The sequence below is a fragment of the Sminthopsis crassicaudata genome, chromosome 2 (genome assembly GCF_048593235.1).
Source record: "Sminthopsis crassicaudata isolate SCR6 chromosome 2, ASM4859323v1, whole genome shotgun sequence".
In the NCBI taxonomy this organism is placed as follows: Eukaryota; Metazoa; Chordata; class Mammalia; order Dasyuromorphia; family Dasyuridae; genus Sminthopsis; species Sminthopsis crassicaudata.
Window position 1 is genome coordinate 226,207,409 of NC_133618.1, and position 17,609 is coordinate 226,225,017.

General features: G+C 38.8%; 1 protein-coding gene across 2 annotated transcripts in view; it reads left to right on the forward strand.

Annotated features, from left to right (window-relative positions):
- The window catches only part of ADCY3 (adenylate cyclase 3), a 107,791-nt gene that overhangs the window by 27,531 nt on the left and 62,651 nt on the right, over positions 1 to 17,609 (forward strand). For both annotated transcript variants that reach the window (XM_074288369.1, XM_074288370.1), the window contains exon 3: positions 3,431 to 3,580. In XM_074288369.1, the coding sequence (XP_074144470.1) occupies positions 3,431 to 3,580 (150 nt within the window). The remainder of the gene's footprint in view (positions 1 to 3,430; positions 3,581 to 17,609) is intronic.

Genomic DNA, 17,609 nt, shown 5'->3' on the forward strand with positions numbered 1-17,609 from the left:
CGTCCATCAGAATTGATCATATAATCTTCACAGAATGTTTCTAAAACATAGATCAAACCCACCCTTATTAAAACTCTTCAGTGGTTCCCTATTATCTGTCACATATCTTCTCTAGGCAGGGGAGACGAAGGGGATTTGCCCAAGCTCCCACAATGAGTTAGTGGCAGGGCTGAGACTCCTATCTCAGTTTGCTAATTCCCTGGCTGGGACGCTTTCCATTCCACTGTGCAGTGGAGACTCAGAGACCTCTGACTGCTGCCAACTGAACCAAATGTGGCATTTGAATTTGAGACCACTGGGTTGTGTTGCTTTCAAACCTAAATTTTCAGTGTTTTGCTTTCTTCTAGCCCCACTAAATAGCCGAGGGCAAAACACAATTGCAGTGATTTTTTTCCTTGCCTGAATTTTCTCCCCTAAGGCCATATGCCCATGGTTTTCCCTTCCTCCTTACTTAAGGGATGTACCCATGAAACTATATTCACAGGTCAACCTGATGATACGGAAGCCTTTACTAGAGGATCCAGATCCATCCCATAAGCATCCAAAGGCTCCAGGGCCTTACTGTAGCATCACCTTGGTCCTTCTCAGAACTCTGAATTACAGAGCTGCTCCAGCATCTAGTATTGCAGATGGTAATAGGTCCTCTGGCTCCAGGTCCAGTGCCTTGGCTACTGTGCCGCAGAAGGGAAACGCTTAACAACTTCTAAAAGGTGATAATTTGCCCCACGGGGTTCTGCCTTCAGAGCTGTCATAAGTCAAGGGAATAGGTTGGTGCCGTAGGTATGGCCAGGCACTGTACTGGGGACTGGAACTACACGTACAAAGGACATTCTAATGTACCTAGAACACATACACATACAAAGTACATACTGAATAAGTATAAAAGGAATGACTATGAGGCGGCTCGGGAATAAATTTGCTAGCATTTGAGGGATCGGTAAAGCTTCATGTAGAAGGCAATGCTTCAGTTATGTTTTGAAGGATTCTCTCAGGAAGGAGTACATGGGTGACAACCAGTACAAAGGCTCAGATATGGGAGATGGGAGTTTCACGTGTGAGAAACAGAGAAAACACCTGTCTGACTAGATTAGTGAAAGTCAGAGGGGGAATAATGCCCAACAAAGCTGGACAGATAGGTTTTAAAAGCTTAAGAGGCTTATTGTTAGCGGCAATATTGGGAGCCACTGGAGTTTGTTGAGCAGGGACAGCCTTGCTCTTGAGGAAGATCACTTTGGCAGCTAGGAGCAGAAAAAGGCTTGAGTCAGGGAGACCCAAACACTACCAGTACATCATACATGACAACCCAGAAAGACAGAAGTGTCACTATTACCCTCCATTCAACTGATGGGGAGGTAAGATCCGGAGAGCTAGAAAAAGGCAGAGCTTTTGACTCCAGGTCCACTACTGCATGTTACTTCTTTGTAGTGATTCAAATTTCAGTTAAACAACAAGCATTTATTAAGCCCCTACTATGTGGCAGGCATTGATGATTTTCACTTATTTTTTGTTTTGTTGTGTTTTACTAGACATAGAGACAACTCTAGGAACTCCCAGTGAGGACATTTCCTCTAGGAATGCAGATTAGCCTTTGTTTTATAACTTAAGAGTATTTGGGACTTACTATTAAGGGCCCTTAGTGATCAGGATTGCATTTAGTTATATGTCAGAGATGAGACTTGAACACAAGTCTTTTGACTCTGAGGCTGGCGACTATTTACTATGTCACACTACCTCTTCACTCTACTGACTCAAAAATAAAAATTAAACTCTCCCTGTTTTTCAGTAGCTTTTGATTTATAGGGAAACAGGGACATAGTTAAGAATTTACTATATACAAACTATCTTAGTGTAGTTTTAAGTTTAATTAACTTCAAAGATATAAATTCTAAATACTTGGAAAAGCATTATTTGAAGATTTAATTATTTAAGCTTCTTTTAAGCTTATTTGGTTTTGTGAATTTTAAATAATAAAATTTTAATTTTTGTTTCGACCCCTCCTAAGACTAGGATAACAAAGGTAGTCCTTTCAAGAATTCAGCAGCAGCTGATGAAAGTTTTTATAAACTTTGAAAATCGACTAGAGCACATGATACTCGGGATGATGGCTATGTTGAATTTAATTTTAATAAGAATGAGATCAATATTTTAAAATTTTAAGTAATTGACTTTTCAGTATTTTTAATGTTTGTAATATTTATACCTCTGAAATTGTTAAATCTTGAAAACGAATTAGGACTTTGGGGAGCCACTGTATGGTAAATATTTGTTGTTCACTCATTTTAGTCATGTTCAACTCTTCATGACCCCATTTGGGATTTTCTTGGCAATGATGCTGGAATGAGTTGCCATTTCCTTTTCCTGCTCATTTGACAGATAAAAAAAAACCAAGGCAAACAGGACTAAGTGACTTACCCAAGGTCACCTAGCTAGGACGTGTCAGACTGAATTTGAACTCAGCTCTACCTGATGCAGGCCTGATGCTGCCTACCCAGCTGCCCAGAGTAAATATATGCACACACAAAGTAAATACAAGCTCATTTAGTTGGGGCAGGAGAAGATGGGGGGAGATGGTAAAAATTAAGAAAGATCTTATGTAGAGAATGGTATTTGAACTGAGCTTTGATGCAAACTAGAAATTCCATGAGGAAGAGGTAAGGAGGACGTATATTGTAGTTAGGGATCACAACACTGGGCCTGGAGTCAGGAAGACCAGAATTCAGATCTGCTTTGGGCACTTAATAGATAAGTGATTCTTGGCGATCCACTTTACCTCTGTTTGCCTCATTTTCCTCAACAGTAAAAAGGGAATAATAATAGCCCCTACTTTGCAGATTTGCTGTGAAGATCAAATGAGATGGTATTTGTAAAGCGCTTAGCACATAGTGGATGCCATACATATGCTAGCTTATTATTATTTCAGGCATAGGATACAACCTGAGCAGAGGCTCAGAGAGAAAAGATGGCATGCCATGAACGGGAAAAACCTCCTAGTCTGGCCAGACCATCGAGTGCATATAAGGGAATAAAGTACAATAAGCCTGAAAAGCTAGCTTGGAGCTGGGTTATGAAGAGCTTTAAATGTCAAATAGAGGGATTCTATTCAATATTAGAGGCAATAAGAAAGAATGACATAATCAGATATGTTTTAGAAATATCTCTTTTATAGTTTTGTCGAGAACGGATTAGATTAGAATGAATTGCAGGCAAGGATAGCAATTAAGGGGCTCTTGAAATAGTCTGGGGCAGAAATGAAAGAAATGGAGGGTTCCATTGTATTCCATTTATAGATCAGGTTCAGAGATATTTCTAGGATTCAGGGTGCCATAGCTACCTGATGATCCCACATCCCCTCGTCAACTTGTTTCATTTCTCCTTTTCTTTCCCCTCCTTTCCCGTCATGCTTGACTCTTGTCTTCTCTCTGGCACACAGATCCTGGCTAATGTTATCATCTACCTGTGCGCCATCATCGTGGGCATTATGTCCTACTACATGGCTGACCGCAAGCATAGGAAGGCCTTCCTCGAAGCCCGCCAGTCCCTTGAAGTGAAGATCAACTTGGAGGAGCAGAGCCAGCAGCAGGTAGATCTAATGCTTTGGGGATACCAGTCTAAGCATTTTGTAAAACTCAACAGCTTTAGTCCTGGGACAAAGTGAGAGTGGATTGAGATAAATGGAGGGTGGGAAGCCTGCATGGACTCTTAGGAATAAGAGCTTACCTGGTTGATTATATGTCATCTAGTCTACAAATGTTTAGAGAATATTTCAGTTGCATTGAATCTCATACCAAGTTCTCTATAGCCTCCTTTTCCCCTCAACTGCCTTTCACTGTTTCTTGAGTTACTACTTTTAATCTGCTCTCACAGGATACTCCAGTGGTATATAAATAAACTTGTGTGCTAAGCCAGAAGGATCAAATTGGCAACTGCAAGCTGTCCACAAAACTCCAGAGTACATAAAATAAATAAAAATACAATATAACATAGGTGATGTTGATTTGTGGCTTTCTAAGTCAACATGCAACCCAAAGATCCATTTCCATTTGAGTTTGACATCTCTGAGCTAAACCATTGTCAAATCTCCATTTGTCCAGGAGATGGAATGTTCATTGCTGAGGTCATTTGGGCTTTTTTGGCTTCCTTATTGTATTGATCATTGGAAAAATTAAACTTATCCAAGTAATGGTGAGTCATGGTCAATGTCTGCTTTTGCTTCTTCACCACTTCTCAAAATTCGCAGGTGGGTTAGACAGGTCTGATTGGAGCTTCTGGAGACACATGCAGTGTTTTGTCTTCATTTTCACTCTTCCTTCTGATTTGATATTGATTTTTTCCTAACCAGTCTGTACCAGATGACTGAATCTCCAGTGACTTCCATGTTGGCAGCCAGGCATTTCCTGCTAAGTCAGTTTTATTTCTTTGCCTTGTTGCTCAGGGCTCCCAACAATGAGCCTCTTCTTATTCTCTTCAGTTTTGAGTTACCTGTATCATCCACAAGCCTTATTTTCCAACATGGTTTTCCCTATCCTCCCTTCACACTCCTAGAACTACATTGCTTTGTGTTGGTTAGATGGCTTGCTTTTTAATTCTGTCACTGCAGTCATTGTATCCATACTTTCTCCCCTCCAATTTTAAAAACAATTTCTTATTGATATATCTTTATCATTTATCTATCTATCTACACATACATATATTTGATTCAATACATCCTTCTTCATGACTTTCCTTAGTCAGGCATATAATGGTAGTGGAAGGTAGAAAGAAAGGAGGAAAGGGGAAAGGCACCGGGGAATCTCAGAGGCCTGAGGGACTCACAAATCCCTTAGGGTCGTGGCGTTCTGATCTAAGTAGCTACTCTGGCCTGGTGTGAGTAACAGCATTTATTAAAGCTGGCCAGAACTAGAATGCAGGGAAAGGTATAAGAGCAGCTTTGTAATGATTAAAATGGAACACATGGTCAATGCTATTGCAGTCAACAGACTGACAAAGTTTTGATCTAATGACCAAACTCCCTTGTGGGAGGAGTCCAATCGGATGGTTAGCCAGTGTAGTGAAGGGCACTGCCTCAGTGGAGGCTTGCCACCTGGGATCCAAAGTAAATCTTGAAGCTAGGCAAGGGGAAGCTTCGTGAGGACCGTCATAGGGTTGGCTCATTTGCTCGCCAACTTTTGAGAGTTCTACCAGATCTGCCTAATGACTTGGTAGGGGACTACGCATAATTTATAAGCCTGAGGCCTGGTTATTTGTGGCTGATCATTGGACCAGTGAACAAAAATGATTCTATTATATTACATTATCCCTTGTAACAAGGAAAAAAGGAGGGAAAATAGCAGTGTAACAAAACCAACCAATATATCAAGTGTGTCTTACAAGTCTCCATCTGTAGTCCAGCTAGCTAAGGGAACAAGGTGGTGCATGCGAAGATGTGGGACTTGGAATCAGGAGACCCGAGTCTGAATTCCGCCTCAGACACTTACCACTGTGTGACTCTGGGGAAGTCATTTAATATATCTGTGCCTCCTCTGTAAAATGGAGCACCTGCCTCACAGAGTTCTTGAGTATCTAAATGAGAAAACCCATGTAAAATGCTTTGCAAATCTTAAACTGCTATCTGAATGTTAGCTACAGTCTTTCTACCTTCATAACAAAAGCTGAGTCCCTTGTAATTTTTGCTCAAAATTGGATCTTTGTTTTGTGCTAACCTTTTAATGGCTCCCTGCTGCCTGGAGAGTAAATTCTTCAGTGAGGGCTAATTTACTTCTCCAGCTTTATTTTGTCCCACTGTCCACTATGTACTATCTGCATTAGCTCAACTGGACTTGAGTGTCCTACATACCCTCGAGGTGCATTTCCATTCCATGCCTTTGTTCATACTGCTTCCTATGGCTGAATTCACTCTCCCTGTTGAACTCTTGCCCATTGGCTAAAGGCCAGCTCAAATGCCACCTCTATATAATGCTCCCCCAGTTGATAATTATTTTTTTCCAAGTCAGATATCACATAGCCCAGGGCAGCTAGGTGGGGCAATGGATAAGAGCACCAGCCCTGAAGTCAGGAGGATCTGAGTTCAAATATGACCTCAGACACTTAACACGTCCTGGCTGTGTGACCCTGGGCAAGTCACTTAACCCCAATTGTCTCAGCAAAAAAACAAATAAACAAACAAAAAACAATAAAAACACAAAATATATATAGCATTTTGTTATACACTTTTCATGTATTGTTTTTTGTAATTTTTTTTAGGGGAGGAGTATTATATTCCCAACTAAGCTAAATGCTGACTTTTATGGGTTCAGAGACTGCTCTACTGAAACATTGTACCTTGCCCTGTGCCCAACAGTGTTCTATATTCAGTGGAAGCTGAAATGTCTCTTGAACCTAAATTGAATTTGTCTGTCTGAGCCAGTTGTTAGTCTTATGACATTCTCCTAAGTGTCCCATTTCTTTTCCTTTTAACCTGTCTTGGTGTTTAGCCATTGAATTTAAGGACTGGGAGAAGCTGAGTGCTTCCTGACTGGTTTAATCTACAATAACCACTCAGTCAGAGGGACAATATTAGATGATATGATTAGACCCTCTGGGCTAGAGGGAAGAGTCAGGAGAGAGAAGAAAGGAGAGGGAGGAGGGAAGTAAGAAGGACAGAGGGGGAGAGGAGAGAGGGAAGAAGAATGAGAGAAAGAAGAGAGAAAAGGGAAGATAGAGACAGAAAGAAGAAAAGAGAAGAAAAAAGAAGAGAGAAGAGGGAAGGAAGGAAGGAGGGAAAGAGAGGGAGGGAAGGAGGGAGGGAGAGATAGAGATGAGAGAGAGAGAGAATGAGAGAGAGAGAGAGATAGAGAGAGAGAGAGAGAGAGAAACAAACAAACAAAGAAAGAAAGAGAGGGAGATAAAAGGTAGAAGAAGATGATAGGAGAGGGAGGGGAAAAAGAGAGAGGAAAGAGGGAAAGGGGGAGAGAGACAGAGACAGAAAGAAGAAAGATAAAAAAGAGAAGGAAGGAGGAAAGAAGGAAGGAAGGAAGAAGAAAGAAAGAAAGAAGGGAGGGAGGAAGAAAATAGAGAAAAATTAGGAGATGGTGTATCCTAGGCAAGCCAAATCACCTCAATTATCATCTCCCCTTAGACCCAGATGGAAGTGGTGCAGGATCCTGAACTTAAGGGTTTTGGGAATAGTGGCTCTCCTCACCCCCAAACCATCAGCCTTACTTTCATCCCTACTCCTATATAGCCCTCATCTGGGGAACCAACTTTTATGGAGATGCAGTCTGGTTGCAGATCAGTCATAGCCACTGGAAACCTGAAAAAAAATTCTTGACATCCAAATCCTTAATGCTGTCAACATTCCAGAAAGGATCTGAATTTAGTTGTGGAAATAATATCAAAGAAGATGCAGTCAGTCCATGTGCTTTGCTCCTCACTGTACCCTAAGGAGCATGGGGACTTTTCCATCTGACTTACAGTTGAAACCTCCTCTTATTATATTATTATTATTATAGCATGTGAGCTCCTTAAAAACAAAGACTGTCTTACGTTCTATATTTATCACTGTTGGCTTAGCACACAGTGCATAATAATTTTTAATTCATTGATTTGCTTATAATTGATAAAATTTTGTTGTTTTCTGAATCTAGTTGTTTCTTTTATAATTTTGCATTTTCCTACTGTTTAAAGAGAAAAAAAATCCAAGAAATAAAAGAGCACACAAAATCTTAAACTATAAATTAAATGCTTAAAACAATTCATAAATATAATCATAGAACAACAGGTCTGCTTTCTACTTAAAAGTGTTGTTATACTATTGAAACAAGAAAAGGGTTTTGGTATGAATCGATATTGTTTTGTTTTATAAATGCATTCATGAAGGAATGTCTTCAAAGTCTTGGTCCTTAGAGGCTCCAAGCCTAGAGGATCTTAATCTGATAGTACAGAAAGGCATCTCTCCTGATTTTCAAATAATTAAATCCTAATTAGCTGGAATTCCTTTCTATGTAAGGTATACACTCTTCATCACAATTTCAGCCTGTAAGTTCACTTGTCCACATTGGTTGGAGAGGATCTTATCATCCTCCTACCATCCTTCGTAGGTGAGAATGCTTGTGGCCCTCATTTCTCTATCTTTCTTTCACCAGACAATTTCTTGTTCTATAATCTTCCCCTCAGGTTCTTTCCCTCATCTGTTTTAAATATCATTTTGTATTTTCATGAAGATGAATTAATCTAATTATGAAATGCATTTAGGTGCAAAATCTTCAGAACTCTTCTTTCAGTAGGTATGTCCAAGACAGAGAATAAAAATGAAGGATGAGTTGGATTCCAAGCAAACCAGGCTGGATTATCTGTGAGAAATCAGAAAACTTCTTTAGAGGTCTTCACTGTGCTTATAAATAAAAGCTCAATTTTTTGCATGCCAAAGTTTACATAGCTAGAAGTCTTGTGATAGCAGCATCTGTAAAGAAAGAAAAATGTTACATAGAGAGCAACAGAACATTGGAAAAGTACATAGTCAGGGCAGGGTTGAGGCCAGGCTGTGATATATATTAGATAAGGAAGTTTGAAGAACTAGAAAAAGAGACATAATCAGAAAAATGTATGAATTAGAAAGAACGTTGTCTGGTCATATGACAAAATGGAGAGCTTTATGTTGCGACATTGAGTTCACTGGTATCCTATAACTTAGGACACACTGATTCTCTCGTGTCACAGAAACACATGTATTTTCGCAATGGGTAAGATCAGAGAGTATGTTCTAAGACAGTAGTATTTCTTTAACACCAAGGGAGATGATGAGGAAGGACATGTGATATTTACCACCAATCAATCAATTCCCTGTTCCAAACCATGATTCTTGCACTCCTGCTTTCATCGCCTGCCCTATCATTGCCACTTATACTCTGCTCTGGGAGCTATGATCAGTTAGCTTTACCTTATCTTGTCCACAGCTAAACTTCTAAGTTGCTTCCTAGCCACCAACAGTCTTTCTCTCCTCCTTCTGCTTCTTCTCACCCTTTTATATATTTTCTTCCAATAGAATATAAGTTTCTTGAGGGCAGGGGCTGTCTAGCTTGCTTGTCTTTATACCCCTAAGCACTTAATTGAACTCTTAGCACATAGCAAATAATAGGTACTTTATTTAAAAAAAAATGTTTTAACCAACCAATGGATCATCAAGCATTTGTTAAGTGCCTCCCATGTATTAGAGATAAAGTATGTACCTTGGACTCTAATTATCACTCTTATTAAAAATTATTTTTAAAAAGTTACAGAATATACTAGATCTTGAGCTACAAGTTCCATAAACTAATTATGCATTGACTTCAGTAGAATTTTATTTTCCCTGAATCTGTCCTTTTCAAAGCCAAAGTAGCCTTGGTTTTTGCACTCTAGAATTTGATGATTAATTTGAATAGTAATAATAGATTTGATGATGTCTGTCAACGATTTTATGTTCTCAATTCTTCCATATGTGCTTTTATGGATTTGGATTATATCCCCAGAATCAAGATTCTCAAAAGTTGGAATGGACCCCAGAAGGTGGGTAATTCAACCCTTACTTCAGGAAAAACATTGACATCATGCCTAATAAATGTTTGTTCATACAACATTTGCTTGAAGACCTCCAGGGAGTGAAAATTGACCACTTCCTATAACAGCCTCTGCCACTCTTTTTCAGTTATTATTATTAGGTAGATTTTCCTAACATTGTGTGAATCATTTTCTCCACAATTTCGATCCAATACCCATTTAGCCCAAGACAGTAGTTTATTAAGTACCTCTAAGTGCCAGGCACCATTCTAAGTGCTGGAGATACAAAAAGGAAAGAAGGAAGGGAGGGAGGAAGGGAAGAAGGAACTGATAGTTCCTTTCTTCCTTTCTTTTTCTTGGTGAGACAGTTGGGGCTAAATGACTTACTCAGTCACACAGCTAGGAAGCTGGATTTGAACTCAGGTCCTCCTGATTTCAGGGCTGATGCTCTAGCCACTGCACCATCTAGCTGCTCATCACAATTGACATTTTTAATCCCAGAATCCCAAAGAGTACAAAGGACTTTCCTTCAAATCTATTACCTCTTACTTGCCCACCTTGGAACTCAGCTCAACAACAAATGTTTAATGAGAACTTTGTTATGTTAGGAGAGACAGGGCAGTATATTGTTAGGTTCACAGTCAAAAGAATTTAGTTTCAACAACCATCTTCAACTCTTTTTAAAAAGATATTTTATTTATTTATTTTTAATTTTTAAAAATAAGACTTTTTATTTTTCAAAATACATACAAAAATAGTTTTTAACATTCACACTTGCAAAATCTTGTGTTTCAAATTTTTCTCTTTCCCTTCCTCCTCCACTTTCCCCCTGGTCTAGATAGCAAGTAATCCAAGATAGATTAAATATGTGCAATTCATCTAATCGTATTTCCTCATTTATCATGATGCACAAGAAAAATCAGATCAAAAACGAAAAAATATGAGAAAACAAGCAAACAACAGTAACAAAAAGGGTAAAAATACTATGTTGTGATCTACATTCAATCTCTTTCTGGATAGAGATGGTTCTCTCCGTCACAAGTCTATTGGAATTGGCCTAAACACCTTATTGTTGAAAAGAGCCAAGTGCATTAGAGTTGATCATCATATAATCTTATTGTTGTGACCTTAAACTCTTACTAGCTTTGTGATACTGGGAAAGTCACTAGATTTCTCTGAGCCTCAGCTGCTTCCTCTTTAAAATAGGGATAATAAGAGTAACTACATAGAGTTGTTGTGAAGCCCAAACCAGATAATATTTTGTTAACAACTTTCCAAATATTAAAAGGCTTGATAAATGTCAGTTGTTAAGTAACTTAGGGATATATAGAAATCTAAAATGGCTCTACCTCCCACTTACTCACATAGCCTCAAGAGATCATCTTTCGTGTGATCTGTAATCTTAGAGATTTCACATCATATTCCTTCTTCTAGATTATTTGCAAAAATATAAAATAAAGCTGGTCCCTGTGGAATCCTACTATTTATATTTCTCCATCTAAATAAATAGATTGGCTGCCTCTAACCTTTATTTTTTGTGGCTTTAAGCCAGTTTATTGTAGGACAAAACATTCTTCCCAAGCCATAATCATGGGATTTGAGAGTTTTAAAAGATCTCAGGGACCATATAGTGTGACCTTTATGACAAAGGAATACTTAGTATAACATTTCCAACAAGTGGTATTATAAATTTTGTTTGAAGAGCAGCAACCAGCCCATTCCTCTTTTGGACAACTCCATTTGTTGGGAAGTTTCTTGGTAGCCTAAATTGGCCATTTTGCAAAGTTCCCACTGCTCCTGTAGGACAAGTACAAATCTAATCCTTGTTCAATATGACAAATCTTCAGACACTTAAAGACAACTATACTATCTCCCATGAGTCTTCTCTTCTACAAGCTAAATATGCCCTGCTCTTTCAAATGACATTCATATGTTGTTTGAACAGTGCAGTGATAATGGGTTCCCCTCATTTGAAGGTTGGATAACTGTTTTGGGGGGACAGAGTAGAGGATTTTCTCAAGCTGGTGAAGTTTGGACTACATGGCCATTGAGGTCCCTTATATTGGTTTATTTGGTCTTTCCAGTACATCTGGATGACTTATTCAAGGAACAGTTCAAGGTGACAATCAGGTCTCTTTTCTAGCCAATAACTGAAAGCTTAAACCAATTTGTCCTAAATATTCTTTGACATTCTAAGTAACTTCTTAATGCTGATATTTCTCTGATGCTATCACTTACCTGAAAATCATACTCTGATTATTTTCATTAATTTCATGATGAGAGGTTTCATAGCATAGTAGATAGAAGGTAAGCATTAGAATCAGAATTATCCAGGTTTAAATCTTATCCAGGTCCCCTCACTCCAATCCATGACTCTTTCTACTACTTTCCACTCTGAAAAATGAAAGAGGCACATCTCAAAATTATCTCCCTCAAGATAGATGACTAGACTCAAATCATAAAAATGAAATTTAAAAGGATAAAGTTAAAGTTTTTCATTTAGTTTTTTTTAATGTACAAAAATGTGATGGAAAGAAGTAAACATTTATTAAACACCTGTTATGTGTCAAGAAAGTGCTAAGCACTTTGAAACTTTTTTAAATTTAGAATATTTATTTATTTATTTAGAATAAATGGGAATGATTGGCTTCCCTCAGTAAATGAAGAAGTTTCAGAATGGATCAAGAAATATACAAAACCACATGATTATGTCTTATAGAGAAAACATACTTAACAAACACATGTTACTAAATTAGATATTGTTAGTATTTTTTTTTCATTATGAATTCTTTAATGTTGAGTAACTTGTTTTTTGGAAAAGCTTTGTAACATTTGCTATAATTTTTATGAATTCTCTGTAGTGTGAATCCTCGGAGGTTTAATTAGAATTGACTTAACACTAAAAGCTTTTCCACTTCTTGATCCTCATTCTCTTTGACTTCTCTGAGGTCTTCGACACAGGGGATCTCTGTCTTCTCCTTGATATTCTCTTCTCTCTGGTTTTTTGGAATACCCTTCTTGCTGGGTTTCCACCTACATCTCTGGCCACTTCTTCTATGTCTCCTCTGCTGATTCTCTTCCAGACCATGTCTTCTAACCTTAAGGTTCTGTCCTGATCTTTCGTCTCTTCTTCCTCCATAATACTTTACTTAGTGATCTCATCAACTCCTGTAGATTGAATTATCATCTTTATGTTAATCATCAAATCTGCTTTTCCTGCCTCAGTCTCTTAGCTGACCTCTAATCTTACATCTCCACTTGCTTTTCAGACATCTTGGTTTAACAACCATCTTAATATACATCTTAAACTCAAAATTTCCAAAACAGAACCCATTATGTTTCTCCACATCTCCTCCCTTCCCGATTACTTGTAGAGGGCAAGACCATCCTCCCAGCCTGTTCCTCTTCAAACCTAAGAGTCATTCTGCATTCTTCTCTATCTCTCATTCCCTGCTTCCAAATGGTTGCTAAGGTCTATCAATTTCACCTTTGCAGCATCTCTCAAATACTTCCTCTTCTCTCTTCATCCTGGTACAGACTCTCATCACTCACGCCTGGACCTTTCCAATAACCTATTGAGGGGTCTGCCTATCTCAAGATAGTGGGAAAAATCTCCATTCAGCCATTAAAGTGACTTTCCTAAAATACATGTTTGAACACGTTAGTCCCTTACTCAGTAAACTCAAGTAACTTCCTGTTGTCTGTAGGATGCTCTGTTGGGCATTCAGAACTTACCTCTCTCTGTAGCCAATCTTCTTACCCCTTTCTCCCCAATACATACTCTTTGATACCAGCTTCTGGCTATTCTATGAACAAGATACTTCTTTTCTTAGTTGTGTCATTTTCTCTGACTGTCCCTGGAATCATCTCTCCTCTACTCTGTCTACTGATCTCCTGACTTCTTCTAAGTTCCAAGTAGAAACCTAAATTTGACAGGAAGCCTTTCCTAGCCCAGCTTACTTTCAGTGTTTTCCCCCCTCTTAATTATTTCCTATTTATTCTGTATATAGTTTGTTTTTTATACATGTGTTTACATGTCGTTTCCCCCAGTAGAATATAAGCTCCTTGAGGATAGGTACTGTCACTTGCCTTTTTGTATCCCAGTGCTTAGCACAATTTCTGGCACATAGTAAGTGTTTAATAATGTTTATTGAATGAATAATAAGAGCTGAACTATGAATAAAGCCCTAGACTCTTTCCAGTGGGCATCCTCTGCTATGCAAAAACTTATGAAGGAAAAGTTTCTTACACTTATAAGATTTCTCTCCGGACTTTAACTTCTGACATTTTGTCACTTTTCTCAAATCAGGGTCCTTCCTTCCCTGATGCCTATCAAATATTTCTATGTTCCTCATAGCAACTCTAAAAGGGTTGTTATTAATATCATCCTCATTTCACAGTTGAGGAAACTGAGACAGACATATATTGAATAACTTTCTCAGGGTCATAGAACTAGTATGAGAGATTTTGGAACTCAGATTTTATAAAGTTTAGGCTGTGTTTTATCCACTTCATCACTCAGCTGCCTTTAAATTCAAGTGATTTTTTTCCTTCATAGCTCTTGAATTCTTTTATCTGAACTTTTCCTTTTATTCTTTCATACTTCCTCTTAGGATCATAGAAGCATAGACTTAGAGTTAGAAGGGACCTAAGAGATCTTTTGTTCCACTTTCCTCGTTTTATAAATAAAGAAACTGAGGTCCAGGAAGGTGAATGACTGAAATTCAAAGTCACATAGTCAGTCAGCAAACATTTATTAAGTGCCTGCTATGTGCTAGGAATTGTGCTAAGTTTTGCCTTAAAGAAAAGCAAAGAAATAGTATTTCCTTCCAAAGATTTCATAGACTAACAGGGGAGATAACAGGCAAACAGTTACCTACAAATTATATGTGTGTGTTGTATAGTTGTTCAATTGTTTCAGTCATGTACAACTCTCATGACTTCATTTTGGGGTTTTCTTGGCATACTGGAGTGATTTGGCATTTCCTTCTCCAGCTCATTTTACAGAAGAGGAAACTAAGGTAACAGGCTTAAATGACTTGCCCAGGATCACACAGTAAATATCTGAGGCAGGATTTGAACTTGGGTCAGGAAGACCTGACCAGTCTGGTACTCTATCCACTCTGCCATCTAGTTGTCCTATAGAGTCAATGAGAGATAATCTCAGAGGAAAGGCTTTAAGTTTAAGGGTGATTGAGAAGAGCTTTGCAAAAGGTAAGACTGAAGCCAGAGAAGCCTGGAGGCAGAAATGAGGAGGAGAATCAGTGAAAACTCTTGGAGTCAGGAGATGGAGGCACACGGTCAAAGAATCCAAAGGAGGCCCCTGGAGGACCAGGTGTAAGATGTAAGAAGATGGAAAGGTACAAAGGGGTCATATTATAAAGAGCTTTGAAAACCAAAGGGTTTGTGTTTGATTGTGGAGACAATAAGGAGCACTAGGGTTTCTTAAATAGAGGAACCTTCTAGGAAGATCCCTTTTACAGATGAGTGGGGGAGGGACTGGTGAGGAGAGTGACTCAAAAAGCAGGCAGATCTACCAGCAAGCTATTGCAGTAGTCAGGTATGTGGTGATGAGAAGCTGCGACAGTATCAGAGAGAAGGGGGCTTAAAAGAAACCAGAGATAGAAAGTAAATGACAGGGGCAGCTAGATGGCGCAGTGGATAGGGCACCAGCCTTGAATTCAGGAGGACCCGAGTTCAAATCTGGTCTCAGACGCTTAACACTTCCAGCTGTGTGACCCTGGGCAAGTCACTTAACCCCAGCCTCAAAAAAAAAAAAAAAGAAAGAAAGAAAGTAAATGACAGAGCAGAGCCAACATTTGAACTCAGGTCCCATGATCTTCACTGGAAAGTTTTTATGTAAGGGATGGATGATTTCTTCAGGTTTGCTAGAGAAGGAATTTTGGGGGGATACAATAAACTGACTAGCCACTGAGGTCCATTACAACCCTGAAATTCAAATTCTGATCCTTGAGTACTCCATTAGAGACCCCTCACCAAGATGATTGCCAGCTATTAATGGTCATGCAAGCAATTCCCAAATCCACCCAACTGATCTCTTACAAGAACGATTCACATTTATATAGTGCTTTCCTCCCAAGGATCCTAGAAGTGGAGTGGGAGAAGAAGTGTCGTGCCCATTTTACAGATGGGGATAAAATTCATCTGAAAAGTGAAATGATTTGTCTTTAATCACACATATACCTTTCTGACCCAGGATATGAACCCTGGTGAATGAATGGAATGTGCTGATCCCTGAAAGGAAGGAAATGGAGTAAATTCCATTTTGAAGTCTCTTGGAAACCTAGCAATCCATGATCAGTTGCTTCAGTCGTGTGGTCATACACACAATCAGCAAGACTCAATACACTGTGACTTGCTAGCATTAATGACCAAGGAAAGTTGTCTCTTACAGGAAGAGGAAATGATTGACATATACCTTTGGACTGTCCATTTGGAACCGGTATCTGGTTGGATGCCTTAAAAACCTACCTCAGATCTGTGTGAACGCCTGAAAACAGGCTTGGTCAGAGATGAGATTGTTTGTGATCTTCAATAAGTGACTTATTTCCTCATTTATAAAATAAAAAGGTTGGACCAGATGACCTAAGGTCTTTTTTAGCTCAAAGATTTCATGTTTCAATAATGGTGATGATAATGATAATACATTTATATGACCACAAAAAAGTTATTTTATTTACCTGGATAATAATCTGTAGGTGGTACAGTAGGTAGAATGCTGGACCTGGAGTCTGGAGGACCTGAGTTCAAATCCAGCCTTGGAAACTTATTAGTTGTGAGACCCTGGGCAAATCACTTAATCCCATTTGCCTCAGTTTCCTCATTTGTAAAATGAGCTGAAGAAAAAGGAATTGGCAAAATTTGCCAAGAAAACTCACATGGGGTCACATAGAGTTAAATACTACTGCAAATTGGTGGCAACTTGTCTAAGGACCATTTCTATCTGAACTCCATCAAAAGAACAAACAAATTATATAACAATTGATATTTATATGGAGCTTTGAATTTACAAGGTATTTACATACATTATCTCTTTTGATCTTATGATCAATAAATCAATCGATAAGCATTTATTAAGCTCTTTCTGTGTGCTGGGCACTGAGAAATACTAAGGCAAAGGTGATAGATCGTCCTTCTTTTCAAAGAACGTTGTTGTTATTCAGTCACGTCTAACTCTTCATGACCCCATGAACCATACAGTGCATGGGATTTTCTTGGCAAAGATACTGGAGTGCTTGGCCATTTCCTTCTCCAGTAGATTAAAATGAACAGAGTTAAGTGACTTGTCCAGGGTCACACACATAGTAAGCTCAAATGTGAGACCACATTTGAACCCAGATCTTCCTGACTCCTGTCACTGAGCCCTTATCTCAAAGAACTTAGCCACTTTTATGATTCACTAAGCTATGGACCCAGGTAACAGGTCTTTTATGTAAGGCATCTTGTCTTTGCCAAAACATTCTTTATGGGTATCATCAAGCTCTTTTTCTTATAAGACTTGACTGACTTCAGTTTCTTATTCAGTCTTAGTTATTCATGGAAGAAAGGAGTCAAGGATAGAGAGCATAGCCCTGGAGCCCTGGGACCGCTAGTTGTTACATCTAGTGCTCTGATGATGCACTGAGGAGTTAATTACAGTGACACAGTCCAGCAGGGATTAAATAAATGAGTTAAATGAGATGGCAAACTAAGTTTCTACTTCATTGGTGTAAAGCAGTGAGAAGAGAGACAGAGACAAAGAATCAGAGAGAGACAGAGAAACAGAGGCAGAGACGGGCAGATTGGGCTTGGAAAAACAAGAAAGCAAGGCAGAATCCTTTTGGGTGGGGAGTCTGATGCTGTTCCGCAGCTGCCATATTCTCTTTCTGAAATAATGCTTCGCTTGTCTAAGTTATTCCCATGTGGAAAAAGCCGTTAGAGCCTCACCAATGGCTCTAATACCCACAAAAGACCCTAGTTCAACTCTACCCTTGGTCCAATGATTGAACAAAAGCTTCTCTGCAATAGGAACCACGTAAGACATAGGAGGATTTCTCACCAGTACATCTCCTAAATTGGTATCCCTATTGAGGGCA